General features: G+C 41.1%; 4 protein-coding genes across 5 annotated transcripts; 2 read left to right on the top strand and 2 right to left on the bottom strand.

Moving 5' to 3' along the window:
• Window positions 1-65: 65 nt before the first annotated feature.
• tm9sf3 (transmembrane 9 superfamily member 3) lies at window positions 66-11,959 on the top strand. Its single transcript, XM_034608067.1, has 15 exons — window positions 66-237; window positions 1,202-1,397; window positions 1,538-1,660; window positions 3,586-3,746; window positions 3,826-3,903; window positions 4,225-4,356; window positions 4,520-4,686; window positions 5,520-5,614; window positions 5,728-5,858; window positions 6,565-6,704; window positions 8,265-8,333; window positions 8,415-8,561; window positions 9,244-9,327; window positions 9,548-9,624; window positions 10,328-11,959. Exons 1-15 carry the CDS (start codon window positions 145-147, stop codon window positions 10,393-10,395), a joined length of 1,761 nt encoding a protein of 586 aa, XP_034463958.1. The 5' UTR covers window positions 66-144; the 3' UTR covers window positions 10,396-11,959.
• On the bottom strand, window positions 11,155-17,727 carry prdx3 (peroxiredoxin 3). Its single transcript, XM_034608069.1, has 7 exons — window positions 17,620-17,727; window positions 15,685-15,796; window positions 15,248-15,389; window positions 14,901-15,036; window positions 14,704-14,807; window positions 13,060-13,225; window positions 11,155-12,388 (listed from the first exon to the last, which is right to left on the bottom strand). Exons 1-7 carry the CDS (start codon window positions 17,653-17,655, stop codon window positions 12,338-12,340), a joined length of 747 nt encoding a protein of 248 aa, XP_034463960.1. The 5' UTR covers window positions 17,656-17,727; the 3' UTR covers window positions 11,155-12,337.
• A 264-nt stretch (window positions 17,728-17,991) lies between these two features.
• sfxn4 (sideroflexin 4) lies at window positions 17,992-22,227 on the top strand. 2 transcript variants are annotated; one of them, XM_034607934.1, is made up of 14 exons: window positions 17,992-18,252; window positions 18,351-18,416; window positions 18,492-18,545; window positions 18,634-18,660; window positions 19,241-19,295; window positions 19,544-19,569; window positions 19,680-19,733; window positions 19,814-19,876; window positions 19,982-20,050; window positions 20,144-20,234; window positions 21,247-21,362; window positions 21,439-21,524; window positions 21,609-21,726; window positions 21,888-22,227. In XM_034607934.1, exons 1-14 carry the CDS (start codon window positions 18,214-18,216, stop codon window positions 21,963-21,965), a joined length of 942 nt encoding a protein of 313 aa, XP_034463825.1. In that variant the 5' UTR covers window positions 17,992-18,213; the 3' UTR covers window positions 21,966-22,227. The 2 variants fall into 2 exon arrangements, with proteins under 2 accessions (XP_034463825.1, XP_034463824.1); XM_034607933.1 differs by having other exon boundaries at window positions 19,979-20,050.
• Window positions 22,228-23,179: 952 nt separating this feature from the next.
• Window positions 23,180-27,213, bottom strand: dennd10 (DENN domain containing 10). Its single transcript, XM_034607932.1, has 10 exons — window positions 26,984-27,213; window positions 26,815-26,869; window positions 25,896-26,092; window positions 25,224-25,303; window positions 24,972-25,120; window positions 24,364-24,475; window positions 24,187-24,287; window positions 23,972-24,079; window positions 23,795-23,889; window positions 23,180-23,716 (listed from the first exon to the last, which is right to left on the bottom strand). The coding sequence occupies exons 2-10, from the start codon at window positions 26,858-26,860 to the stop codon at window positions 23,549-23,551; spliced, it is 1,056 nt and encodes a 351-aa protein (XP_034463823.1). The 5' UTR covers window positions 26,861-26,869; window positions 26,984-27,213; the 3' UTR covers window positions 23,180-23,548.
• Between the last annotated feature and the right edge of the window lie 700 nt (window positions 27,214-27,913).

Here is a 27,913-nt window from a genome sequence, read left to right as displayed (position 1 = left end):
CGGTGGCGAAGCACTTACGCCATATGCGTACGAGAGCATCCCAAAAAAAAAAAAAAATCGCCTCTGTCATACAACCAGGAAGAAGGTGGGATAGCCCCGCGAAGCTAACGTCCCCGATCTTTCTGCACACTTTCTCCGATAACGATGGGTTCCTCCCGGTGGAAGGTGGCAGCGGCGGCGCTCCTCGCCATCGTGGGCTCGTTATTAACGGTGGACGCAGACGAACACGAACACACGGTAAAACAGCGTCTGAGAGGCCGATTGAAAAAAAGGGGGAGCCTTGAAAATAATGGACGTTTGTGCTCTGTGCGAGCTGCTAACTGTAGCTGCGACGGCTAGCTGCTGGCCAGAGAGGGAGGATTTACAGACATGGCACAGTGTTAGCTTTAGCCCGTCGGGTTATTTATCCACTCCTGGTTAGCTCTCCTACACAGACACTCAGTTAGCTCGCTAACTTGTCTCCACTTATCGGCCTATGTGCTTATGGCTAGCCTCTGCCTGCTAGCTTGTTAGCACGGTCTCCACTCAAGCTTTCCTTGAGCACCGGCGGAAACTGCACTGAAGTTAAACTCGTTAGCTTTAGTTAGTTGCTAAACAAAGTAAAAAACCCACTAACATAAAGAACACTTGAGCCTTGTAGCCTTGTGAGAATCTCACCAGACTATTTCCCTGAAGCCAAGACTGCTATTGTTGTGTTTTTTAACAGCTAACGTTTGACTGGAAGCAGGAACTCTGGTCACACAGCGTCAGGGCCTGTCGGTGTTTCCTCAGTTTCCTCAGTTACTAACTAGTTAACAGGTTAATAAGATGTGTTACACTGTGGTTTAAAGCTGACTTGTGTCTGGAGGCTGGTAAATTAGCGTAAACTGATAATATGAAGTCCTCTGTTTGTAAAGTGCATCGCTTATCATAGTGTTAAACTAAGACAGACATGCTATGTGTTTGCATACATTTGAATGAGATAGCGTCCTTCTACTCATCAGTATGAGAGATAATGTGGTTATAGTTCTACTCTCAAGAAGTGTTCTTTAAAAGTATTTAAACCCAATGTTGCTGTGTTGTCATTAATAGGAGTGTGATTATGTGCTGATATTTTCCAGTGTAATATCAAAAAGCTGCAGGGTGAAACCAGCAAGACGAGCAGAACAGGTGTAGCATTCCTGCATATACACTAAGAGCCTTTGTGTTTTAAATGTTGCAGTACATCGATAAGGAGGAGGTAGTTTTATGGATGAACACAGTGGGGCCTTACCACAACCGACAGGAGACCTACAAGTACTTCTCTTTGCCCTTCTGCGCGGGCTCCAAGAAGACCATCAGTCACTACCATGAAACACTCGGAGAGGCTCTGCAGGGAGTGGAGCTGGAATTCAGCGGCCTCGACATCAAGTTCAAAGGTAACTCCGCTCTTTCGCCGGCTCTCACCTGCTGAGCTCATAGGAAGTGATGAGTGGGATGTTTTTACAGCCAGTCTTCTAGTCCACACTTCATTTTGACATCTCTAACAGAGATTATGTTGTGTTTTTGATCCGTGTAGATGAAGTCATGCAGACGACGTACTGTGAGATCGACCTGGATAAAGCCAAACGGGATGCCTTTGTCTATGCCATAAAGAATCACTACTGGTACCAAATGTACATAGATGACCTGCCCATCTGGGGTAAGAGATGCTCTAAAGAAATGGCCAAATAATGAATGCATGCTTGTGTTGAGTTGCTCTGTGATTTTAAGTTTTATTGTCATATTTCCTGGCTGTATCTTCCATTCTGTCTGAGTTACTTCTTTGCTTATTAACTATTTAGCTATTTACAAAGGGTTTGGTACAGGTTCATTCACAGGTAGGAAAGCGCTTCAGATGCCAGACCTGACAGTGAACAGCTCAACTGTTGTTCTATACTAAGGAGGATATAAATGAGTCACTGTCATTAGACTCTTCTTAAAGCGTTCACTCTCACAAGCTGTCATTGTGGTAGCAGGATGGACTACAGTGACACTCCCACAGCCGCTCAAACACAACTGTGTAATCTGATGTCGTAGGTTGTGGGTGGGTCCCTGACATTTGTTCACACATTGTTGTATACTCAAAGAATACAGACTTTGACCTCATGTCCGGTTTGCCAACGTGGAAAAGGAACCAGGGTGGTTCATGGTTGGGACATTGGCCTGGGTAGCTGTGCTTATTCACAGCAAATCTCAACTCACTCACTTTATAACCTCTTAATATAACCACACTTAAAGCACTTCTCACTACAGTTTGTTAAATCAGCCTCAGACCACATGTGAGGTTAATGAACAAAGAAACATTAACTAAAAAAAACTTGTATGTATGATAATTATGGAGGATGTAATTTATGTTTCTGTTAAACTACACCGAAATACATATAGATGTGTTCTCTTATTTACCCTGCCCTCATTGATAATGGTGGGGTGGACAAAATAATAGAAACACCTTGTTACCATGTAAAGCCAAACAGCAACACAAACTGCAACCTCCAGAATGACCATAAAGTGGACACAACAGCTCTCCAGATCAATTTTTTTCAGGGCTGTTGTATTTGGGGCGTTGTCACACCTGAGAGTGTGGACCACGGTCCAAACCAAGGTTTATGTCTTTGTTACACTTGATCTGGTTTGTTTTGTTTACACACTGCAATTTAGGGAGTGGACTTAAGAATATTGTATAATATACGTACATCCTATCATCATCATCGCATCTACCTGAACCTAGTTGTGATTGATTGATTGGTTTGTAGACGGGTATGTGGCTGATGTTGGAATGTTGTAGAATTCTCTATTGTATTCACTAACTCTAAATTAAGTGCATAGAAAAAAGTTATCTTTCTATTTGAATGGAGAAAATGAATGAACTGGATCACTTTCGTTGCCACTGCAATATTGTTATTGTATTACTACCAGCAAAATGAAAGTCCTCGTCATTATAGCGTCATGGTAAAGACTACAAGCAATTTCTTCTTCTATTGTTTAATGCTATCTCAATTTCCTGCAATTGATCCAAATTATCAACACAAAAAAAAATCACACTATTAACGAACTGAACCATGTCTGGACTGTGATCTGAAGCACCTTTCACACCTGTTATTTTGGTTCAGACTAAACTGAAAAGTCAGAGGGCCCGGACCAAACAAGGAAGCTGTGAAGCCCCCTTAGTTTCAGTGTGTAATAGACAGCCAACTTAAAATATATCACATCAAATGCTTTACCTGGTATTTTACCCTAACAATGCCACAGTATGATGTGGTATGATGTACTGTAGGAGAAGCAAAACTATTGTATTATGGTACATTCTCATAATTTTTTTTGTATGAGAGTGATTGTTCTGCATCACACTGATTTGATAGATAAGATTGTTTACCGTGGCCAACAGGCACAAACTTTGACAATAGCTGAACATTGGAGATTTAAAAGAACAGATGAAAACAGATGATGCTGTTGGAGAAGTTAACAAGCAGTGTAGCAAGTGACCTTTATTTGGCATTTCCACATCCTGATTATTTATTTTTATAAAACTGAAGGTCTGTCTACATGACGAGATCTTAAATCCAATGCATATCAACTTCTTTTTAGGGATTGTTGGTGAGGCAGATGAAAACGGAGAAGATCATTATCTGTGGACGTACAAGAAACTGGAGATCGGCTACAATGGCAACAGAATTGTTGATGTAAATCTGACCAGCGAGGGGAAAGTCCGGCTCGTGCCAAACACACGGATCGGAATGTCTTATTCTGTGAGTTCAGAATGATCCCTTTTATCAGCTCAAGCTCATATTACGTTTGTAGTATCTTTATACATCTTTCTCATCACAGGTGAAGTGGAAGAAGTCAGATGTGAAATTTGAAGACAGATTCGACAAGTACCTGGACCCATCCTTCTTCCAGCACAGGGTGAGTTGAATATCATGTTTATCATACCAGTCAGGAACGTCCCTGACATGTTGTAACAGCACACAGTGTGTGCCCTTACAGTGAGTATGAGTTGAGCTTGTTCCACACTAGGTGCGATGTAACTGACCAACCTGGTAACTTTTGGCTGACTCTTAAACTGTTGCTGCCAGCGTGGCAGGGATCCAGCTGGTTTCTCTAAAAGGAAGTTTGAGAGACTGAACTTTGGAATCCATCTGCTGCTAGAGTCTGTGGATGATAAAGCTTTGTCCTGCTCAGACTTTTTATTATTCTTTCATACAATTCCTGTTGTTGGTTTTTCAGATTCACTGGTTTTCCATCTTCAACTCCTTCATGATGGTCATTTTCCTGGTGGGTCTGGTGTCCATGATTCTGATGAGAACACTAAGAAAGGATTATGCCAGATACAGTAAAGAGGAGGAAATGGATGACATGGTACGTTTTCAGTTTGCTTGTGAGCTCACAGTTAGTTGATAAATGAAGATTATGTTTATTTTATTTATTTATTTTTCTCTGGGTTTTAATAGATATTGTGTTTTGTCTTTCATCTGATCTTCTTCTCTCCTCATCGTCTCATTCTGTCACTGTGCACCAACAGGATAGGGACCTGGGAGATGAATACGGGTGGAAGCAGGTACATGGAGATGTGTTTCGACCATCAAGCCACCCACTGATCTTCTCTTCACTCATTGGCTCTGGCTGCCAGATCTTCTCTGTCTCCTTCATCGTCATCATCGTCGCTATGGTTGAGGATCTGTACACAGAGTGAGTCACTAGCAGCTTATTGCTAAATTCTTATTTAGTTATAGTCATTTGGCTAAAAAACAAATATGTAAGCCCTCAGGGGAAAACTCACTGAGTTTTTTCCCTTTAATTGAGTAATCTGTTGTGTGAAATTGCCTAAAGCAAAACCTAAATGATCGATAATCACATTTAAGAGGATTCAAGTTTCAAAGTGAAAAAGTGAATCTTATGTAAATGTCTAGTTAAAAATGTGCAAGAGTTAAAAAATATTATTTCATCACAAATGGAAAAATCACAGAATTGATGGGTCCTTGGAGGAAAGGAAAATGTTTTCATTTTATTTTTTTAATGAAGCAAACAAGTGATTGCATAATCTAACTGTGTGTGCATGTGGGTTTTCCGTTGGGTTATATCAGTTAAAAATCAAGCTCTGAATTTAAATCTAACTTTGAAAACATTAAATAAGATGTGAGTTGGGCCAAAGACTTGAAATATTAAATCCTATGTTCTGAACTAGGCTAGTAGGAGAGCACACACCTCAGTGAAGGCTAACACCCTCACTCGTCATATTAAAGAAAGTGAGAAATAAATCCTGGATCCACCATCTGCTCCAAAATGTAGACCTTGACTACACTATTGCGGATATAAAAAAGAAAAAAATGAAAAACCTAGTCCACAAGTCTACAAAATGTCAAGGAAATCAGCTCAGTAGTATTTGAGTGATCCTGCTGACAGACAAATAAACAAATTGCCATGAAAAACAAAACCTCTTTGGCTGAGATAATAAAGTCCTGTCAGTGAGGGAGAAGAAAAATTCACAGGACTTGACTCGTGCCATATTTTTTTCTCTACAGGAGAGGATCCATGCTGAGCACAGCCATTTTTGTTTATGCTGCCACCTCCCCTGTCAATGGCTACTTTGGGGGAAGTTTGTATGCAAAACAAGGAGGTGAGACAACGCATCCTATTCTCTCTGACTTGTTTCCTGGACATGGACGTCTGGATTTATTTATTTTTTAAGACTTTATCTCTGACACTGTTTGATTTGTTTCAACAACACAGGCAGAAGATGGATAAAACAAATGTTCATTGGGGCCTTCTTGATCCCAGCGATGGTGTGTGGGACTGCCTTCTTCATCAACTTCATCGCTATGTACTACCACGCCTCCAGAGCCATCCCATTCGGCACCATGGTGAGTCTGACGCAGCAAACACTTCCCTAAAAACCACAGAGTTATGAACAACACCCTCAAACGTTTCCAGTTTATGTGTGTTTGATTAAAGTCCTACTCTTAGTATAAGTTTGAAAATGCATTTATGAACCGGTCACTTATAACATATTTTCAAGAATCACTCACTCACTCACACACATATACACACACTCTTGATTAAAAATGTCTTACGCCCAAACTGTTCAGTTTCCTAATTACAAACAGCTGTTTGTTGGCTCGACCCCACACTCCAGAGTTGTTATCGGCACAACATAGAATCAATCAGTCTTGAAATCTTACCATGAAGAAGCTTTATTCCAACTGTATCAGCCCAAACTCGTCAGTTTAACAGATCTGGAATGATTCGGCAGCAGTTTTAATTTGTTCTGGCTGAACCTAAAAATCTTCGGACAACAACCATGAGTCTGTCTGTGTTTTTATTTCTTCAGATTTAGTGAGCATTGGTGTTTTTGCATCAGGCTTTGAGCATTAATGATAAAAATCTGGGAACGAGGAGATCCAGCTTCTTTAAAAACATTTTCAGCAGTTAATTAAATGTTATTGAATTTATAACAAAACATTAATGAACAGTTAAGATAAAAAAGAGGATCTGAAAACACTGGATGTTTCCTGTAAACACAGACAACCCAATTGACTATTAATGCATGTTTGTTCGTTTGTCTCGCAGGTTGCTGTTTGCTGTATCTGCTTCTTCGTCATCCTGCCGCTAAACCTCGTGGGAACAATTTTGGGGAGGAATCTGTCAGGGCAGCCAAACTTCCCCTGCCGAGTGAACGCTGTGCCGCGACCCATCCCAGAGAAGAAATGGTAGGTGTGGCCCAACTTACCAGGGTCGATTCATTCTACATTACAGAAAACTGTAGCAACGTGCTGGAGACAGTTAATATTCTCATGGTACGTTCACATTGTACACAAAGAAATACAACATCTAGGGATGCACCGATATGGAAATTCTTGGCCGATACCGATATTTAAAACAACAATCTAGCCGATACCGATATTTGTTTATTACTTGCATGTGGCCTTCTTGGTGTGTAACGCCGGGTTTACACCGGGCGCTGAAGCGCCGCGCCGCGCAGCGTTATTCTCAAGCGCGCAGCCGCCTGGCTGTTCACACCGGACCCGCATTTCTCCGCGTCGGTCAGCCCGTGATTCTCCGCTTGTTGTTGTATGTAACCCGTTCAATGTCGGGTGTCGGGGGTAAATGACGTATTCTCCAAGCAAGCCTTTAGCCCCCCCCTCTCTCTCTTTTTATCTATATGACTGCTTGTGTGGCTGTAGTGGATGGGCAGAGGGGGACATTTAATTATGTGATTGGGAAAATTGGGAAAATTAAAACTCCAGGACAACAGAAGGGGAATACAAAGTATGGGATGCATATTTGATCATTTATATCATATCAAATATGTCATTTATATCATTTAAAATCATTTTTCAGTCTGTTTCCTGGCGCGATACGCTCGCTCGCACGCCGAAACCATCGGTGAAGGGCGCTGGCGCGGCGCGGCGCATCGCAGCCCATGTGAACCGCACAAAGGTTTAACAGGGGGGTGGATGGGAGGCGCCTGGCTTTCCTTGGCGCTGTGCTGCACGGCGCGGCGCTTCAGCGCCCGGTGTAAACCCGGTGTCAGTGTACCATAATCTGGATGCCAGATTGGCAGGCTTCAGAAAACATACCAATGAATATCGGCCAATGTTATCGGTGAAAGTCAAGTTTATTACCGATACGCCGATAGCAGTAAACAAGGCGAATATCGGCCGCTACCGATATACGGCCGATACATCGGTGCACCACTAACAACATCCTTTTACTCTTTAAAATTCTTAAAAATGATACAAGCCCAAAGATTTTCAATGATATGAAACAAAAAAGAAAAATAAACTACAAAAACATCAGAATGTCTAAAGCACATTTAGTAGCTATTCTCGAGTGTGCTTTCAAGCACCAGGGCATATGCTGTATTTATTGTTGCAGGGGGAAGTGTAATGAATGATCAGTGGGCAGCGGGTGGGCTGTTCTTAATGCATGAAATGAATCCAAAGTGTTGTAGGGCCTGTGTTCAAGTGTTTGATGTCAGCTCAGAAGCAGAAAGTGCTTTTGCTGTCTGCACAAACTCTTTGGATAATGAAAAATAGCAAAGCAATAAGCTGCGAGTAGATTAACATTTACAAACCTCTGCCTGGTGTGGGGGTCTGCTGCCAACAGGAAATGTTAGATGTGACTCAAGGCCACTGTCAGACTGTGCTTGGATTTCCAATCTGTCGCTACCTTTTCTTTTTTGCTTCTAAAAAAACAATAAGTCATGTATCCCTACGCCCCGGAGCGGGGAGTCTGACGTAAACACTCATATTTGATCCTGTGATCAGGTTCATGGAGCCCGCTGTCATCGTCTGCCTCGGAGGAATCCTTCCTTTCGGCTCCATTTTCATTGAAATGTAAGTATTTGCAGTGATACCGACAGTTGTATATGTTGTTAGCTGATCTTCGCAGCTTTAGTGACTGTCCTCATTCTTCAGGTACTTCATCTTCACGTCTTTCTGGGCCTACAAAATCTACTACGTGTACGGCTTCATGATGCTGGTCCTGGTCATCCTCTGCATTGTGACCGTGTGTGTCACCATCGTTTGCACGTACTTCCTGCTCAACGCTGAGGATTACAGATGGTGAGTGTTTTGGTGTTTTGCCTAATGCAATGAGGACATTTCCTCTATAGATGTAACTATGAGCCATGAAGTTAATGTATCCTCATAGCACCAACTTTAACTTTTTAAAGATGATTCTACAAGTTTAATTCCACAAGATAATCTTTTTCAGGTTAGTCCCATATCATGAGCTGAGAATAATTACTGATTAAAATAAAAACTATAATGACACTCAGTAGAGTTAATACCTCAGACAAGGCCCAACAGTCCCTTTATGAAACCTCATAAAAACTCACTAGATCTGGGTTTTTATTTGTATCTGCACCAGAGTGCACACACTCAAATCAGTCCTCTAAACATGCCTGATTTCTTTTTTTTATCAAGGTCCATGAATTATTTTCTGAGAAATCTGTAAAATGTCGGGAAAATGCCATATCTCTCAATGTTAAAGAAAGTGACAAAAAAAATCTTGAATCTGCCCCTTTGTCCGGATCAATGTCAAAATTAAATTTGGTCTTTCTTGACCCATGTTCTTGTGTTTTGTGGAAATCCGTTCAGTAGTATTTTGTGTATTCTTACTGACAAACAAACAAACGGGGTGAAAACATAACCTCCTTGACAGCTGAGTGAAAAGGTGAATTAAGTCACTGATTGAAATAACACTTTTACTGACCAGAGCTTTTTGCTTTCCCCTCATTTCCAGGCAATGGACAAGTTTCCTCTCGGCTGCATCCACTGCTGTTTATGTTTACATGTATTCCTTTTACTACTATTTCTTCAAAACTAAGTGAGTATCAGTATTTCTCAATCACATAACTCTGTTAAGTCCAGTTGACCTGTTTTTTAGCACTTGGGTATACCATGACCTGGATGACGGAGAATCTTCAGTAATAATTGCGTTAAATAACCTCATTACAGGCAAAAATACTACTTTAAGATTCAGAAAAGTCAGAAAAGTCAAATTCCTTTCTTCCATGTTGTTAAAATGCTCTGCTGATGTATTCCAGGATGTACGGGCTGTTCCAGACGTCCTTCTACTTCGGTTACATGGCTGTGTTCAGCACTGCTCTAGGAATCATGTGTGGTGAGTACTGGTTTGACTAAATACTGTGACACTGCACTGGACCACAGAAACTCTGAGAGGAATAATAGTCACATAATTTTGCCAATTCTTGTGATCACAGTCTGTTGCAGTACAAGAGTCATGGAGTTTACTGCTAAATCTTATTCTGTCAGATTTCTCTTTATGACAGAATAATGTAGAAAGGCAGTTACTCAGTGAGATTAATAATCTGAGAGGTTAAGAACTAAGAGGCTCTTGAATATTTTGTATTTGCATGCTTGCAGACGCCCGACCTGACATTTCCAGCAGCATTGGAGGCATTTCAGATTCTGTATCTGTATCAGAACATCTCTAGTTCTATTGGAACTGCAAGTGTTTGTGCACGGCACAGGCCATTGAAAATAATGTGTTACAAAGTGCAGCAGTGTTGCTGTCATGTTGTATCTGAAAGGGCTTTTAACTTCATGTCACACTCCTTCTTTATCTTGAAGAATGATAAGCCATAGCTGTCCCTCGTGTATCTATGTAAAACACCTTTAGTGGAGCGATCTCTTGTCTGCTCGATCTACTACATGCTGCCTTCTGGGTCTGTTGGAGATCTGGCTGCTCAGTCTGTACATGTCACTGCTCACCTCTCCTGTCCTGTGATGGATTTACCCACAGAGTGATCATGAGTTGTCAGTCCCTCCTAAAAAGAAACTCACTGACCACATTTGTGTTGCAGGTGCCGTTGGATACGTGGGAACAAGTGCCTTTGTGAGGAAGATCTACACAAATGTGAAAATCGACTAAGGGGCGTAGAAGCAACACAGGGATATTAATGGATTTGCCTACGACGGCGGGCACAAGTCATCCTTTATTACTTTTCTTTTTCTTGCCGAGAGATTGTGAGAATCTCACTTCGTACAATGTAGTTTTTTCATTTTTCCTTTTTTTCTGAATGATTTTCCACGCCCGCAAACTCGAAGCGACCAAGAGCAAACCTGTGGCGGAAATATCAAAACACCAGGTTTTGTTTCTATCAGTTGAGTTCAAACAAACGTTGGGGCAAATGTTTAAGGCTGACATGGCTTCTCTTTAAAAACCCAGTCCCACCTGAGACCAGAGAACATAAATGTTTATCGATGGAATAGTGAAGCTCTCTTCAGTGAAGAGGCCGAAGTGTATTGAAAGCCTTTCGTTCTATGTGTCCGAATATTAGAGAGTTGGGTGCGTGCCCGTGTTCTGACTTGATTTCTATTTTGTATTCTTGCAGTCACTCGAGAAATCATTACTACACAGTGCAGTCGTTTGTTCAGACCTAGTTCCACTGCAAAATGAAAGAGAACTCTGTCGACACTTGAGAATCATTCCCCCCATTTTTGCCGATTCTTAATTCCCTGTTACAGTAGCAGTCCATCCAGTCGATGATTTTAGTCCTGCTGTAGTTTACTGTACAGACGAGAGCAGAGGGACTGATCCATGGTTGAGGTACAGTAAATAAGACCAGATTTCTTTTTTAAATGGATGTTTGATGTGATCCCATTTCCCCGTTTAGTCTTGTTTTCTTAATGTTTGGGTTTGAATGAAGTCTACTTGTAAAGATAATATATGGATGGGGGGGGGAGTGTATATAACCTTAAAAATGTACCTTTAGATGTAGATCTCAAATGTATTTTCGTTGTACAGATTTACTACAGGGTGTTTTTTTTTTTTAAGAATCATTTTGTTTCTGTTTGGTGCTTGGGGTGGGGCTGGTGGCGCTGTTACATCTTGCCTGAAATTGCATGAAGTTTTTACCGAACCAACGGATCATCAGATTTTCATTTCAGTCAGCGCTGTCGACTTCGGTTTGTCTCTCTCTCTGATCGTGAGCATCCTCTCAAAGTGTAAAGGTACATTTTGACGAGCTGTAGACTTGCTTGTGGACACTTCTTCTTTTGATTTCATGTTTATTATTTAAAGCTTTAAACAGGCTCTACATGTTGGGTAAGCCATTGTCCCGTCATGTTCCTTTTGTTGCCCAACCTGAAGCATCATTTGTGAATGTCAAAACGGAATGAGGCAGTTGCTTTGTTTCCACAAACATACTGTACAAAGTGAAGTTTATGTACACTTAAAAACTAGATGTTTTCATAGCCACACACACACACAGTGCTGCGGAGTGTTTCAACTGCTTCTTTTCCATTTTGTGTAAATACAGTACGTTCCCTACTTGTATGAGAAGGGGCAATGCCTTTTTTTTTCTAACTTCCAGTTCTCCCCCACTGAAGTTGACTTTGGCACCTCATGTTGTGTACCAATGTCTGATTAGACATTTTGAACCTGCATATTAACTTGCTGTAAAAAGAGAAAATAAACATGTTTATGTACAGGGGTTATTAAGTGTGGTTTGGACTCTGAGGGTAAATATTGTTTGAGCAGGTTTATTAGATAAGCTCATACACACAGTAGATGTGTGTTACTATCACTGGTACACACAGTGGTGCAGTTCAGTGCGTTTTCTGCAGCGTCTCGTGGGGAAGCTCAGGTGATTATCTTCATCAGTCACGAAAATAAGAGCCATGAATAAAACTGAGGTTTCAGGTCACTTATTCAGAACCACTACACACAAATCCAAACAGAGCTGTCAACTATAAAGAATATATTTATTAGTGCATTCAGCTGAACAGGACTAAATACAGCTTCACAAAGTCATTCATTTATTTATACATTTGTAACATTGAACTTGTAGCTGAAAATGTTTCAAACTTTGTCAGTTGACTTTTTCAAAGTATTCCTTGGATCCCTCTGGTGTTGGTTTGATCTGAAAGACAAAGATATGGGATGAACCTATTCCATTATGGATGTCTCACATGACTGAGGTACTTAAAGCAGAATAGGTTCTCGTATTAAATGTATTCAATCAGGCTACAGTCACTTATGTGTTTTAGTGTATTAAGTCTATTAGGTCTGTGTCAAATAATGTCCATCCACCCTAACACACTTGAAAACTCAAATCACATGACCACTCATACATGGTCATGTGTGTGCAAGTGTTAACAGGAAGCAGATTGTCGACTCTGCAGTTTAAGTGGCAAAAAATACAAGTGAGGAATAGCAATTGTGTAAAGTAAGACAAGGGATTACTGATGGTTACTTAGCAACGCTTTGCATTCACCACTGTTAGTCGAGTCTTTACTGATGAGACCCAAGAAGCGAACACAGGTGACTGTGACACTGTCTCTGCCCGTCCAGTCTAAAAGCACAGCCCCAGAGTCTTTAACTGGACGCAGGGTGTAGATGAAGCTTAAGGGAAACATTTAAAATCTGAAATGTTCTAGTGTGGATGTGGCTTCACTCTCCCAGTGAATAATTAATGTAAAAACCTGACTATAAAAGGACAGAGTGAGAGGCATTAGTCGGAGACAGGAACATTTATATCTTGATGTTGGATACATTGAAATGTGTAAATGTCCAGAGGTTGAATGAACTCACTGTTGGGGAGTCGGGGGTCCAGCTGGCCGGACACACTTCACCGTGCGTCTCCACGAACTGGAACGCCTTCACCAGACGAAGGGTCTCTTGGACAGAGCGGCCCACCGGCAGGTCGTTGACACTCATGTGCCTCACCACACCGCGTGGATCAATGATGAACAAACCCCTGAATCACCACGACAACCAAAAGGACAAAAATTATCAAGAATCTCCCTGGACAACTCATAAGTGGTTAGTGAAATAAAGAGCAGCAAGTCGAGGCTGAATTCTGTATTCTGTGGACAAACAACTTCATCTAAAGCATCATGTTCTCTGACTTCAACTGAAGCATTGATCAAATCCTTCCAACTTTACCAAACACTGTTAATAGCCATATGCAATGTTTCTCTTTCACCTCGAGCACATCTGGATTGGACGCACAGACTGGTTTGAGAAATTAAGTTCATAAAATGAGTCAGGACAATGGGCCTATAAAAAAAATTAAACAGTGCTGGAGCAAACATGGTCTCAAGTAAAAGTGACATCAGACAAAAGGGTCGTTAGCCACGACAAAATTATTGTGATGAATACTTCATAGTATTTATCCAAGAGCCAACCAACTGATGTTTGCCACTAGTTTGTGAGCTGCCATTTTGAAGCCTTAAGTTTGACATTTTGTCCAGCGCCATCTTGGTTCATTACAACCAGAAGTAACCATGTCTGGAGGAGCCTGACCGACGCCCGTTCAGCACTGGCCACTGTCTTCCTTTTCATTTCGGCGCCCATGTTATCAGGTCAGAGCAGCCACACTGCCTGCTTGAGCAGAGCATCTGAGGCGTGTGAGCCCCGCTGCTCTTCTAAAGAGTCACGGTCTCGCCTATTTTCTCCGCCTACAGTATTTATAAAATATGATTATTTGCAACACTTCCTATAGCTGTTTCTAAGTAAAAGAACTCTCACGTTTCTGATGACTGATCCATTCATTTGTTTCAACAAGCCGGAACCGGAAGATGCACAGCTTCATACCATAGTGTCGTGGCATTTAGTTGAGGCTGTACTTTTATTCGAGGAAAAACAGAAGCTATACCAGAAACCTCACGCAGCAGACACGCTAACCCTAACCCTGTGTGAACAACAGACAACAGCCACACGCAGCAGATCCGCAGCTGAGCCATGTCATTGTCTATTTGACTCCAAATGGGATCATCATTTTTCGCGTTGTATTGCAGAAGACTTAAAACTAGAGGTTAAGACCATAAACTCTGTATAAAACTGTTTACTGACGTTACAACTCTGTATAAAACTGTTTACTGACGTTACAACTCAAGTGAGATGGAGGATCATTTTGTCATAGACTTCAATGGAAACTGCCTTTTCTTGCCACCAGAGGAGTCCCCCTCTACTGGTCATTTGAGAGAATACAGGTTGAAGGCACTTCCCCACTGGCTCCACTTATCAGACCTGGAGTCTACGTTCATTTCCATAAACAGTCTATGGATTTATCACATTTGCAAACATACTTGTTTTTCTGGTCTGTGGTTTATTTACTGCATCTCACCAGCAACTTCTAATAGCTTCATATCAGACACAACTTTACCTGTAAATTAAATTCTAAGTTATTTTAAATTGCAGGCTACTTTAAAGGGGGCTGCAGAATTTACATACCTAAGTGCAATGCCCGGACCTTCCAGCAGGACTCCATAGTCTCTAGACACCTGCTTGTTGAGGTCTGACAGCAGAGGGATGTGGATTTTGCCCAAACCTCCAGTCTGACAAAACAATGGTGGATTTATTTGAGCGTTACAAACCACTGTCAACACAACACACATGTAGTACCTGCTGAGTAATGATTAAAAGTCTACCTTGCGTGGAGTGTTGATCCACGCTAAGTGGGTGAAGTGGGAGTCCACGGACACGCCCACCACCTCACAGTTGACGTCGTGGAACTCGTTGGCCTTGTCGCTGAAGGAAATGATCTCCGTTGGACAAACGAAGGTGCTGCAAACACACGAGAGACACACGGACGAGGAAAAGGCTCCGTGAGTGAAATGGTCACAAAATAACCACAGTTCACCTGCAGAGGACTGAAGTACTTTCATTCACCCTTCATCCTCAGTAGAGCTACTTAACATGTACTCGCATTGATGTGCATTCAAATGAGCGCCAAGCAGAGGGGCCATGTTAATAACTTCTGAGAGTCACTACTCACAAATCCAGTGGATAGAAGAAGAGAACCAGGTATTTGCCCTTGAAATCATCGAGGCTCATTTCCTTAAACTCCCCGTTGAGAACAGCTGTGGCCTTAAAAGCAGGAGCCGGCTGAGTGACAGCAGGAGCCCATCTGTAAGAGCCTGATAGAGACGTGTCCAGCACATTTATTCACACACTCTGTTTGCATGAGTCAACTGAGGCCATTCCCACAGTTCAGAGAACAAACTGCAAGAATTCTCTCAGGTTATTATGCTTCTGTTGTCCTGCGTCTGTGCAAGATTGCAGACATTAGTATTGCAATTTACTTTCACAATCGTTACACCCATAATATTCATGTATATTAATGAGGATAAACAGGATTAATATTGTGATATCTGATTGGATCTGAGAGCAAAGCTTGACCCTAAAGTTCTATAATTTGGGATTTGTACGTACTGGTGGAGAGGCAGGCTCTCTGCAGTGAAGGAGCAGCGAGGGCTCGTGCAGCTCCAGAGACGCCATGTTGAGCTGCTGCTGCGACGTTCAGACGTCCAGCTGCAAACCTCGCCTGACAAAACAAAGCAGTTCATTGATCAGCCACATGTGTTGAAAGAATGCCAAGTTATTTTAATTAGCAACTTGGCATTTTTAACGTTCAGTTCAGTCGTGTGTGTGTAATAAAAACACTATGAGTTCAAGGGTGTTTATTCCCTCGTGTTCGAACCACTTGAATTCATCCATTAAGCTAAAAGATGTTCTGACTATGTTTTTTTTTTTGCTGCCACCACTTCAGAGTGTAGTGAACAGAGGTCATGATAGTGAACATCATAAAGACATCTTTACAATGAGAGGTTGTGTTATGAGCTGCAGAACACACTGAAGCTGCTTTCAGACATGCACTGAACTCTGCAGATATTCTGTATTTTCTCAGGAAGACGTGCATGTGTGAACGCAAATGTCTGAGTGAGAGGCTCCACAGTTTCAGGGGACTTTTTACGTCTGGCCTTCTAGTATAAAGTCTGTAGAAATTCAAGAGAATTTGAAGTGTGAACACAGCAGGGGATCCCCGCTGGATTCACTGCGAGCGAGTTGGGGGGTGATGACAATTGTTTTAACACGCGACAGATGCAAAAATTAATAAAAAACTAAAAGGAAACAAATATCTCTAGATGAAAAAGCGGCGTCACACACATAGAAGAGGCTGTAGAACATGTCAAGAGAGTTTGTGGTGATAAGAGCCGACACCGGTGCCTGTGTGTTGTGAAGAAGATCATGTGACCTCCGCAGCAGAGTTAATACGTCACTTCCTGCCTCTGCCTGCTGCACCCGGCTGCTCCACCTCTCGCCTGAATAATGTGGAGGATTTGTTGCTGTTGTGAACGTGCAGAGAAACTCCTGCTGTGTTGTGCATGTGTGAAAAGCAAACTGTGGGTAAACTCTGTATTCAATCCTTCGGACTTTACCCACAGGTCATGTCTGAAAGCGGCAATAGACAGGATGTCCACAGTTATAAAACTGAAAACTTCTCCAGGACAAACAACCCTCACCCTTATTATCTGAGCCATGATGGATGTTCAAATCCAAATTTGCATAACGACTATTTTTATAGAGAAAACTCAATTTGAAATATTTTTTGTCACATATTGACATATAACCTAAAAGACAAGAGTGATAAGACTTGTAACTCTGACAGTTACAGGATTATGTTCCAATTCAAAAATTAAACTATGTGTCACACAAAAGCTTTTAACATCCTCCCACTACACAAACATAAGACAATATGCAGCACATTTATTGTACTTGTTTTCACGTGCAATATTCTTTGTTTTACAGTGTGTTTACACTGCTTTTGAAGTTGTTCTATTTTTAACTATTTATATAAATTTTTATATTAAAAAAAGATTTATCGCTACATTGTGGACCAGAAGCAATGACATTTTGTTTAAATTGTGAATGTGTCTGATGTTTAGGTTTTGAATGACAGTAAAAGTATTTTATGAAGTTGACGTTAGAAAGAAGATAAAACACAGAGTTTAGTGTCCTTGTGAACTGACTCTGCTTCTGATGAAGTTTTCATACAACAGCAAGAATTGAATAAATTGTGTAAATGCACCGAATGGAACAAAGATCAACACATTAACAGTTACACAACATTTAAATGGATATTTCATCAGTAACTCAACAACAAACTGATTCTTAGCTTTAAACAATATTGTTCTCCGCATGTGTCTGTGCCCGCGGCCGTGGACCAGAGGTTGGTACCACAGTGTCCGTCCTGTCTCGGATCCCTGACCAATCAATCACCACTACCTGGGATCGATACCCGTTCATTACTGATCGATAAAGAACCAAACCACAGGTACGCGCTGTGTTGTGCGCAGTTTCACTCACAGAGGTCTGGAACAGGCTTCTGATGGTGGCTGCCATTTTGGATTATGACAGAGGACGGCGGCGGGTTGAGCAGGTTGTTGCGTCATTTACGTACGTGTTCGACGTAACTCCTCAAATCGATAAGCCTCCGTGCTGCCTTCACGTGCTTACTGTGATATTTCAGATAAAATCAAATAAGAAAATATATATATTTTTTTTATTGTGCAGCACTTTGGTCAACTCTGGTTGTTTTTAAATGTGCTTTGTAAATAAACTTGATTTTATTTAATTTTGGTTAAATATGAATTGTTTTTTAAACTCTTTTATCTATCGAGCATAAAAACACACACAGAGAACATACACATAGAAACAACAGCAATATAAATGTCGTCATGCATATAACAGAGAAGACTATTTAGATGTGGTGGTTTAGTCTTGTAACCTCCGATATGTCTGATGCTCCTGAATGCAGCACGACTCCGCCTACAGGTGGCCACGTGGTTAGACGCGGAAGTAGAGCTTGACCTCAGAGGCATGAGAAACCAGTGCATCAGTGTAGTTTTATATTATTTATTTATATTTAATGTTTGAGAAGCCCATGCAGTATCTGTTGTGATGGATCCCAATCTGCTGTACTGGAAGAGCCAGGGTCAGGTCAGTGTGTGAACACGCAGCAGCAGCAGCACAGCTACTCTGAATGGAAGTGGGCTGGTTCCTCTTGTTTCTATTGACCTGCAGCTTGTCTCCTTCAGTCTTTCCTCAGCCGAGTGCGGATCTGGTTCAATCTGCTCGACCCGTCGCTGCTGCTCTGCTCTGATGTAAGTGACCCACAGTGCATGGATCCTGCTGGAGAACAGGTCTGATGTTTAACATGATGCTGCTCCTCTCCTCAGGCTCAGATCCAGGGGGCGCGCTCCCTCATTGGAGGAGGAGAAGACAGTGAGAAGGTCAGAGGGTGATTTACCTGTCAGTGGTTTGTCGTTCACCTTCATGACCCGCCTCTCTCTGATTGGTGTAAACCTCTTTGTTCCGTAGGATGCAGCTGCACAGACCCTCGCTCTGGTAAGTGTTCACAATGGATCAGTTCTTATTGGAAGAAATTAGAAGAATTAATAATGTTTCCCTTTCTTTTATCTTATTTACTTTAATTCTTATCATTATTATTAGTAGTAGCTTTTCTTTCTCTTTTATACTTTTGGAATGGCCCCTGTCTGTGGTGGGTTGGAGGGACTGGCATCATGGGATTACTTTAATATGTGAATTATTTTCCCTTACCTGTGTTTTCCCCTGTAAACTGCTCTGTGTGTCTGAAAATTCAATAAGAAAATAGTTTTTAAATAATTTGAAGAATTCATTATAATCTGCTGAAAGTTTTAATTCATAACATCACCATTACAGTATTTACCAAAGCTTTAACAGAACCCAGGGCTGTAATGACTGCTGCTGCTTTAAATGAACGTCATGTTTTTGGACATTTGAGCCTCACACACTTCAAATACTTGTGCTAACACAACTGAAGTTCATGTGTCCAGTGTGTTTGTGTCTTTAAATGTGTCCAGATGTTTTGTCTTCTTGGAGCTGTGGTGTCCAGATGTCGTGATTAGAGTTTGAAAGTCGTAATATGTTTTCTCTTTGTTCCCAGTCGTCCGTCCACGCCGACTCTGGAGCCGTTCTTCCTCTGGTTTTCCGTCCACCAGGTACAGCAGAGTCCAGACTTTGACTAGTTGATCTCCAGCCAGAATTAAAATCTCAAATAAAGTAATATATAAAGGAGGTTTGGAATTCAATAGGTTTTTTCATCTTTGTTTGTTTTTGTAAAATTTCCAGTAGCATTAAAACAAGTCTTTAAACACCGCACATTACATGTTTGAAACTTGCACATCCAGTGTATGACTTCTTCTGAAAACACATGTTGATTCCCTCACTTCTCTCATTTTCCTTCTAGCCTTGATGCCAGTAGCAGCACCTTTGGTACGTGTGGCGTCTCATTAATATTCTATAATTCTACAACTATTTCCTCCTTTGACACTTTGTTCTTGTTATTTTATTGGCTGTTAAACAAACTTTATGTTTTCTTTCAGGTGGTTGCCAGTTTCTTACCTCACAGCAGTGTAAAACCAGCTCTGATTTGGCAGGTGAGGAAGCACAAGCACCATATTAATACAAATATATTACATGTGGCTGTAAGATTAATGAGTAAAATGGATTCTTTCAGTTGCTGCTGCAGAGTTACAATGCTGGGTTCAACTATGCAAACAGGAATTCTTCATCAGAGCAGGTAATGAATCAGTGAGTAGTTAAAATACAACAGATCCTCACATATATCCCGTTCTTTGTTTGAGTCCTTCATTAATCTCCAGTCTCTCTCCTGTGTCACCAGCAGAGTAAGACGGCGTCTCTAAAGCAGCTTCTGTTGATCGCTGGAACTGTGTCGTACGCGACGTGTGCAGGGGTGTGTACGACCTGACGTTCACTGTTGACTGTGACGATCCAAGTAAACTGTACAGCTCAGAATCAAAAGTTCTGAATCCATCTTCTGTTTCAGGCTCTTCCTCAAATTTTCATCAACCGTCTCGGTGTGAGAAGTGCACCCGTCCAGACGTTCTTCAGGTCCATATTACCAATCCCACTCTCAGGTACCGTCTTCCTTATGAAACTCTGCCAACGCCCAACTGTCCCTTTTGATTCACACAATCACAGATACCAGTTCCTTAAATGTGTCAGAGTTGTTTTCACCAAGATCTCTGCACTATTTCTTTCGAAATCTACAAAGATTTTGAAAGATCTCACATTAAAGAAAGTGAAAAATCTGCGGCCAAATGTAACGTGTCCTTCCACCAAGTGTCGTGGTAATCTGTCAAGTACTTTCTGTGTCATCCTGTTAGCTGATAAACAAACGTATAAATGCAAACTTAACCTCCATTGTGGAGGTGAGTATAGTGTCAGTAATCTGAACGCTGTTTGACTTCTCAGATAGTGGATATATAGAGCCATACATTATGGACGCATCTAGACAAAAAAAAGATACATAATGTGCCTATTTTCCTTTTTATGCCTTCGGCCGCCGGTGAGTCTGATGCTGTGTTTTTGGGTTGGCCATCTGTCCGTCCGTCTCATTCTCGTGAACACGATATCTCAAGAATGCCTTGAGGGAATTTCTCCAAATATGATACAAATGTCCAGTTGTACTTTATATTTTGGTGATCAAAGGATAAAGGCCATGGTCGCTGTAACCTTACAAAGCACATTTTTGCCTTGTGAACACGATTTCTCAGGAACGCCTCCAGGGAATCATTTCAAATTTGGTACAAACGTTCAGTCAGATTTAATGATTATCTGATAAGAATTTGTTGGTAACAGGTCAAAGGTCAAGGTCACTGTGACCTCATCGTCTTTAACTGAAGACAGCATATTTATAACTGGCAATTATTGTGTGAGCGGTGCTTCACATTTCACAAGAACTACACTCAAGAGCTTATATTAAATTCAACATATTATGTTTCTGGAAAATAAATGAAACTGAACTGGTTGGTGAAGTCAAACAGCCACAGGGCTTTAATTCTAGTTCTTTATGATTAAATAATAACTCAGCCAGCATGGGTGCAGTAGTTGGATTTTTTTTACACGAACATGTGTGTGTCTCTCCAGCTGCTCTGGCCTTCTTCAGTGTCTCCACCATCAGAATTGAGGAGACGGAAACAGGGATCCAGGTGTTTGATTCTCATGGAAGTCCTGTGGGCATCTCTAAGGCAGCAGGAGAAAAGGTTTGAAAAATGGTGCATATGGACAAAAATAAGCCTCATTTCAAACTTCCAGTGTTAATCTTTTCTTTTTGCTCAGGCTGTGAGGGAAACTGCGTTGTCAAGAGCAGCTCTGTTTGGTACGACCGCTGCTGTTCCTAACCTGCTCATTTTCCTTCTGAACAGGTGAGTGACTGTCAGGTGTCGCTCTGTTTACCTGGAGCAAGTCACACGTCAGTAAAACTTCACCAGAGCCGTTTCTCTTTCCAGAACGAGACTTTTCCAGAGGAACTCTCTGCTCGTCGCTCCTCTCCGTCACATCAGCATCGCATTGATTCTGGGCCTGATGATCCCAGTGTCGTTCAGTCTCTTTCCACAGCTGGGAACGGTAAGAAAAGAAGAGAAAACCACCTAATATAGATTAGAGAAACATCATTTTAATTAAGTGCCATAATCAGTTTGCCCAATTCTTTGTACGATAATGGACCCTCATTCGGCTGTGATGTTTTCTTTGTGATGAACTCGGCCGACACTGACCTTGTTTTACAGATAAAGAAGGAAACGCTGGAGGAGGAACTACAGGCTGCAGCCGCCGACGGACACTTATTCTATCACAGAGGACTCTGAGCTGCAGTTACACACAACAGATACTAAATTAACCACAATTAGCTCGACAGCGTTAAAATAAATGTCTTGTGCAGCTGAATATTTCATCCATGCAACAGACGGGACAATGAAGTACAGCTTTTCCTTAGATTCATGTGGAATATTCTGTTAAAAAAACCCACAGACGATCTATTCTGATAGTAAATTTATTTAGTTAGAATATTCAATGTTTTTAATCGATAGGAAATGTTACAGTTCATGAAAATACATTTTGTTTTCAAACGTACATAAGCTTTTCTATGTATTGCACTCTGTGTCCTATCTGAAATACTGAGGCACAAAAACCATCCTTTCAGCAATGTGGAAGAAAATGATCTCAAGGGTTAGACAACATCTGTAATTGTACATTTAAAAATAAAAAGGAATGAACAAACAGTGTGATATAAATCACTGAGGAATGGAAGCATCATTATTAGATCAGCTGCAGTGATGAGGAACACATCTTTTTCTTTCTATTTTATAAAACACTTTGAAAAAGCCTCATAACACAATCTGCTTCTCTTTCAGTTGTGGCACTATAGTCAACATGAAGTGTGATGTTTAAGTCCAGATGGGCACTGTGGTAGCAAACATCTGGAAAGCTCTATCAGATGTACTGGCTGAAAAACTACCAGACACTTATTTGTGTCATTATGACATTTGAGACAAATACTGTGGCTCCTTATTGTCCATAGCTACTAATGTTAAAATGATAAGACTGTCGTTATATTTATCTCTTAATCAACAAATACCATGAAAAGACCAGAATCAACTTTACATACGTAACGACTTCAACACTCTGAAATGTCACCGATTCCTTTAAAAACAATCCACAAATACATCGCTTTTTTATAGTTAACCTTCTTAGAAGATCTGGACGCTGTGGTGTTTATCAAACACTGCTCACACGACAGTAAACTGTAGATTACTTAGGGACTATTTTCACCAGCGGATGGAAACGCATTTGGTGTTTCAGTGAGTATTTTAGCGGCAGGACTGTGTGTGTGTGTGTGTGTGTGTGTGTGTGTGTGTGTGTGTGTGTGTGTGTGTGTGTGTGTGTGTGTGTGTGTGTGTGTGTGTGTGTGTGTGTGTGTGTGTGTGTGTGTGTGTGTGTGTGTGTGTGTGTGTGTGTGTGTGCGTGCGCGCATACATACACCCAGTATAACAGTGTGGCTCGTTCATTTGTTCTAATAGTTTGTCATGGATAAGATATAATCAATAATATATAATCAATAATATATAAACAGACTTTGAATCTTGATTTTGGATTTGGTCTTTTCATGGGATTTGTTGGCAGGAAGAAAATAAAATATTGTTAAAAGAATGTTGAGTCGTGACTCGTGTCTCATATTAGCAACAGTGCGAGTTCAAATTCGATGCTAGCGACACTTTCCTACCTCACACGCAGGTTCCTGTGATAAACGTCTGGTGCAAACTCTCATGATAACAGCAGAAATCTGTACAAGCCTTTTAGAAAACAGTATTTATCCCAACATGTACAAAAGATTTGAGCCAGAGTCAAAGCTGACGACAGTAACGTGATTCTGCAGCGTCTGAAAACAGGTTTATATCCTTAAGAGTTGCTCAGCCGCTGCCAAATGAAAGAGGAAGTTCTCTGTTGCAGGGGGGAAGTGATGCTGCTTCAAACCCTCCAGAGTGATTTTAGAGTCTTCACACTCGTCTGCTAGGGCGACCAGGTTTGCGAGGATCTCTTTGGTCTTCACAGAGATGTCCTGGTAAGTAGAGTGGGATTCAAGACAACATTTCTCACAGTGTAAAGCCAGACATGTTAGTGTTGTGTGTGTTCTCACCTTGATCACCTGACTGTCTGACCTCTCACTGTCCTCCGCTGATTGGACGATGAGGAGACCAACCTCCTTGTGTAACTTCCCCATAGTCATGGCGTCTGTGGAGGGACACTGCTGCTGTTACTCTGTAACTCTCTCAGGAATCTCTCTCAGACACGTATCACTTTAAACTTCCTGTACCTTTGGCATCCTGGGAAACTGTGATGACACTGTCAGGGAGGTTCACGTACACATCAAACAAGTCCGATCTGTTGCTCACTTCCGGATCCACAAATCCTGCAACATAACCTGAGAAGAAAACACACATAAACAACGCATTTCTCCAACATGAGGTCACAGCGATCGCAGTGCATGTGGTGGCATAATGAGAATCAATAAACCTGGAGCAGCCTCACCGGGACATTTCTTTAAATCCTCTAGCTCAGGATCGGTCAGGTGCACGTAGGGGTGCAGGATGGACCAGTCCTTCCTGTGCCACGTCAGAGCCGGCAGAACTCTGGAGGGAAAAAGATGAAGATTCATTATATTTACACTTTTGACCCAGAAATCTTTTATTTAAGTCTCTGATTTACCTTGTAAACTCCAACAACGCTTCAATACGAGGGTGATGGACGACGATCCTCTTCTTCAGCATGAGAGCGGTGTACAGGATGATAGTCTCCAAACCAAACTGAGACACCACATCTGAGGAGGAGTGGAGACAGGAAAACTGGATGAATCTCTGAGGGAATCTGGGTTGTGTTTCTAATACATTTGTATGAATCACTTTAAATGTGAGTTTTTCTGCTGGATGATCAAATCACCAACATCACAGGCAGCAAGGACAGAGAGACTTCCTGGTTTCATTTTCTACTTCATTTCACAAAATAAAATGTCAAATCCGCTACAGGCTGTTGACTGAACTCCATTTTCTATTCAATATTTAGCACCGACATTTAGAGCTGAAACCATTTCATTTGTCAATTATTTGATCACCAGAAAATTTATCACAACAACTTGGATAAACATCTAATTCTTTGTATCGGAGAAGCTGGAACCAGTGAATGTTCGGTTTCAATTTCCAAAATAGCTGAATATTTTTCGATGAATCAATAAATCATAATCTTGGATAGAACCATAAATGCACTGCAACAAGTGAAGTGAAATCAGACAATAGTAACCAAAAGCCCTGATTCCTGACCTTTGACTGAACCAGCCAGGTACGCCTTCCGCACGTCGTAGTCCTTAATGACAAACGAGCCATTTTCATCACTCTGACAGATTCCTTTAGTAAGAACAGTGAGGTACGCCTCCATCATCTTCACTGGGCTGCCATATTTGATGTACATCCTGGATAACATATATAAACACACCATTCTACTGGGTAAACACTGTACAGATGATCATGTTAGTATTACCCATGAAATACCCTGAGAACTTCACACACAATTACCTGCAGAGGATTCTACTGAGAGCAGCGTACTTCTCCGGGTTGAAGTCTTTTGCTGTAACAACTATTGAAAAATGAGTAACCTGGAGGCAAAGAATAGAGTCAACGGAGAATGAATGTGTTATCTACTTAACTAATTAAGTCATTTACTAAAGACAGAGACCAACAACTGCTTGTTCCAGTTTCTTAAATGTGAGGGTTTGCTGCTTCTCTCAACTCAACATCATTGTAAATGTAATATATTTGTGAATACGGCTGTTGGATTAAACTAAAAATCTGAAAACTTCACCTCTCTGAGAAATTCAGATAATTTTTTATCATCTTGCATTTTATAGTATAAAATAAAAACTCTCCCACAATGTACAACGTTCTCAGTTTATATATATATCATACTTATGAAAGTCTTGTATTATTTTTATATAATATTTATGTATTTTATGGTTGATTACAAAAAACATATAGATACATTTTGTTACAGATCTTGAGCACACTGCTCTTGTCCCACCATATGTCTTATAATACAAATGGCTGCCCAAATATAAAGTAATAAAAAAACAAAAAATAATGAATAAAAACAATAGTGCAGAATAGTGATTTCAGCTGCAGATTCATTGTCCCTAGTTGAGAGTGAATAGGTAATACTGGAGGATTCATGTGTGGGTAATGATGCTCTACCTTTTTTAGCGCTGTGGGCTCCTGCACCTCCACTGTGGTGATGTAGTACCACATACGAGTGAACTGACCAAACACAAAGGTGTGGAAGTCCCGGCCATGCTGCGTCAGACAGCACTTACTGAGCAGGACTTGCCTCACGCCTGAGTCCACGGAGGGGAAGCACCACACCCACAGTGTGTCTCCATTCACATCTTTCTCTGTGCACAGAAAATAGTATAATGTTGTGTTAGAAGATGGAAGAGAACAGAACAGGCCTTTCTAGGACCTACAGCGTGTGGGAGCTAAAACAAGAAACAGACAATATGATAAAAGTAATTAAATCTCATCTATGTATTTATCACCTTACATTTTTTTTCTATTTGAACTTGCAAAGTGAGTGACATGATTTTGGTTCTTCAGCGTCTTTATTCCCAAAATGTATTGTTCTGTGTGTCATTACCACAGTTTTTTCTAAATGTGCTTATTCCAAGTAGAGTCAAACCCATTCTGAAAACTGTGTGTCTTATGATATGCTTCATACATTATCTGTGCAGTATTTAACTGCATCAATAGTAATACAGCGCAGTGTCAGCGTATATTACTTCATAAAATGGATGCTAGTCAGTGCACGATAACCAGATGGATTCATTATTCTAGCCTTCTTCTGAAACATGAACATGTGATGTGTTTGTTTATTATGTATTTCCCAGACTTCCACACAGTAGGTCATGTATTAAACACTGGGACCAGTACAGATCATTTAAATGTGGTTTCTATCTTAATGAAAAGCAATGAACATGCAGGGGCAGTGAACTGGTGAGGGGCGTGGAGCTCTGCTGATGGGACGCTGAGATCTCACTGGCATCATGTGATCCCCCTTCATGCACAGAGACTGACCCACCAGCTCCTCTTTTGAAAACACTGCTGAACTGACACTTACCGATCAACCCGACGCTTAACATAAGCTGTATTTCAGTTGTGGCCATGTTCCATCCCTGAAAGAGTTCACAGTCCCAGAGTTAACAGGAGAGACAGCAGGAACCAGCTCACACTCACACACACTCACACACACTCACACACACACACACACACACGTGACTGAGAGGCACCTTGAGGGCTCCTGCTGAGTCCAGACACCAACACCCGACCCGGGACAGATGAGGAGAGAGAAGAGTTCAATCTGCCTCCGTGACTCAGATCTTGTTTCCGCTGTCAACACACTTTCTTCTCTTCCCTCTGTGGAACCCTCTTCCTCCTTCCGGGACCGGAGAGCGGCGCGTGAGGAAGCGACACGCCGCTCACAGCCAATCACAGCGGGCGTTTCTCCAGGGCTGATGGTGCGTTCACGGTACGGGAATAGTGGATTGATACAAACAGATTTCCTAAACGCGTAAAATGCCAATTGATCGAGTGATAGTAAATGTGTTTTACATGTTTGTGTCCTTGTGTTTATTTTTACTACACCTCACTGTGTTTAATTGTATGCATCCATGTCCAGGCAGCAAAGTCTATTGTCCATTTTTACACAACAAAGTCCATAAATCACTTTGTATATGTATGTACATATATATGTGTGTGGAGTGGTTATCTAGCTCATTTTGGGCTGTTGTAAAATGCTTATTTGCTCATCTAGGGTTGTTTTAGCACAAACTTTCTAGGGGTGCCCCCTGCTACTACTACTATGACTACTACTACTACTACTACTTATACTACTACTACTACTGATAATAATAATAATAATAATAATAATAATAATAATAATAATAATAATAATAATAATAATGATGATGATTACTAATAATAACAATAATAATAATAGTTGAGCGGTCAAATCTGTATCCTGCAGCTCTGGAGTCAGAGACACCTGCAGAATGATCTAAAATAAGCTATATAGAATAAGTTATAGGAAATAGTATTTTAGTGTGATGCCTATGAAGAGGAGGTTTAATTTACTTCTCTTTGTCTCCATTGTGAAAAAATCTTTAAGTTTTAGAGCTTTAAAAGTCTAGACATACCAAATACCACTGAATGTATTAATA

The sequence above is a fragment of the Hippoglossus hippoglossus genome, chromosome 15 (genome assembly GCF_009819705.1).
Source record: "Hippoglossus hippoglossus isolate fHipHip1 chromosome 15, fHipHip1.pri, whole genome shotgun sequence".
In the NCBI taxonomy this organism is placed as follows: domain Eukaryota; kingdom Metazoa; phylum Chordata; class Actinopteri; order Pleuronectiformes; family Pleuronectidae; genus Hippoglossus; species Hippoglossus hippoglossus.
The sequence above is the reverse complement of the archived record's forward strand: the minus strand, read 5'-3'. Positions and strand labels throughout refer to the sequence as shown.

Excerpts from the sequence above, each read along its gene's own strand:
- tm9sf3 (XM_034608067.1), top strand. The coding sequence starts at position 145 with ATGGGTTCCTCCCGGTGGAAGGTGGCAGCGGCGGCGCTCCTCGCCATC. Across the intron at positions 3,904-4,224 it reads CATCCTTCTTCCAGCACAGG|ATTCACTGGTTTTCCATCTT; the intron begins GTGAGTTGAATA and ends TTGGTTTTTCAG. Across the intron at positions 9,625-10,327 it reads TGCTCTAGGAATCATGTGTG|GTGCCGTTGGATACGTGGGA; the intron begins GTGAGTACTGGT and ends TTTGTGTTGCAG.
- sfxn4 (XM_034607933.1), top strand. The coding sequence starts at position 18,214 with ATGGATCCCAATCTGCTGTACTGGAAGAGCCAGGGTCAG. Across the intron at positions 19,734-19,813 it reads AACCAGCTCTGATTTGGCAG|TTGCTGCTGCAGAGTTACAA; the intron begins GTGAGGAAGCAC and ends GGATTCTTTCAG. Across the intron at positions 20,235-21,246 it reads ATTACCAATCCCACTCTCAG|CTGCTCTGGCCTTCTTCAGT; the intron begins GTACCGTCTTCC and ends GTGTCTCTCCAG.
- dennd10 (XM_034607932.1), bottom strand. The coding sequence starts at position 26,860 with ATGGCCACAACTGAAATACAGCTTATGTTAAGCGTCGGGTTGATCG. Across the intron at positions 24,080-24,186 it reads GGATTTAAAGAAATGTCCCG|GTTATGTTGCAGGATTTGTG; the intron begins GTGAGGCTGCTC and ends TTTTCTTCTCAG. Across the intron at positions 23,717-23,794 it reads CAGACAGTCAGGTGATCAAG|GACATCTCTGTGAAGACCAA; the intron begins GTGAGAACACAC and ends TCTACTTACCAG.
- prdx3 (XM_034608069.1), bottom strand. The coding sequence starts at position 17,655 with ATGGCAGCCACCATCAGAAGCCTGTTCCAGACCTCT. Across the intron at positions 14,808-14,900 it reads GGATCAACACTCCACGCAAG|ACTGGAGGTTTGGGCAAAAT; the intron begins GTAGACTTTTAA and ends TTGTTTTGTCAG. Across the intron at positions 12,389-13,059 it reads GGACCCCCGACTCCCCAACA|ATCAAACCAACACCAGAGGG; the intron begins GTGAGTTCATTC and ends TTTGTCTTTCAG.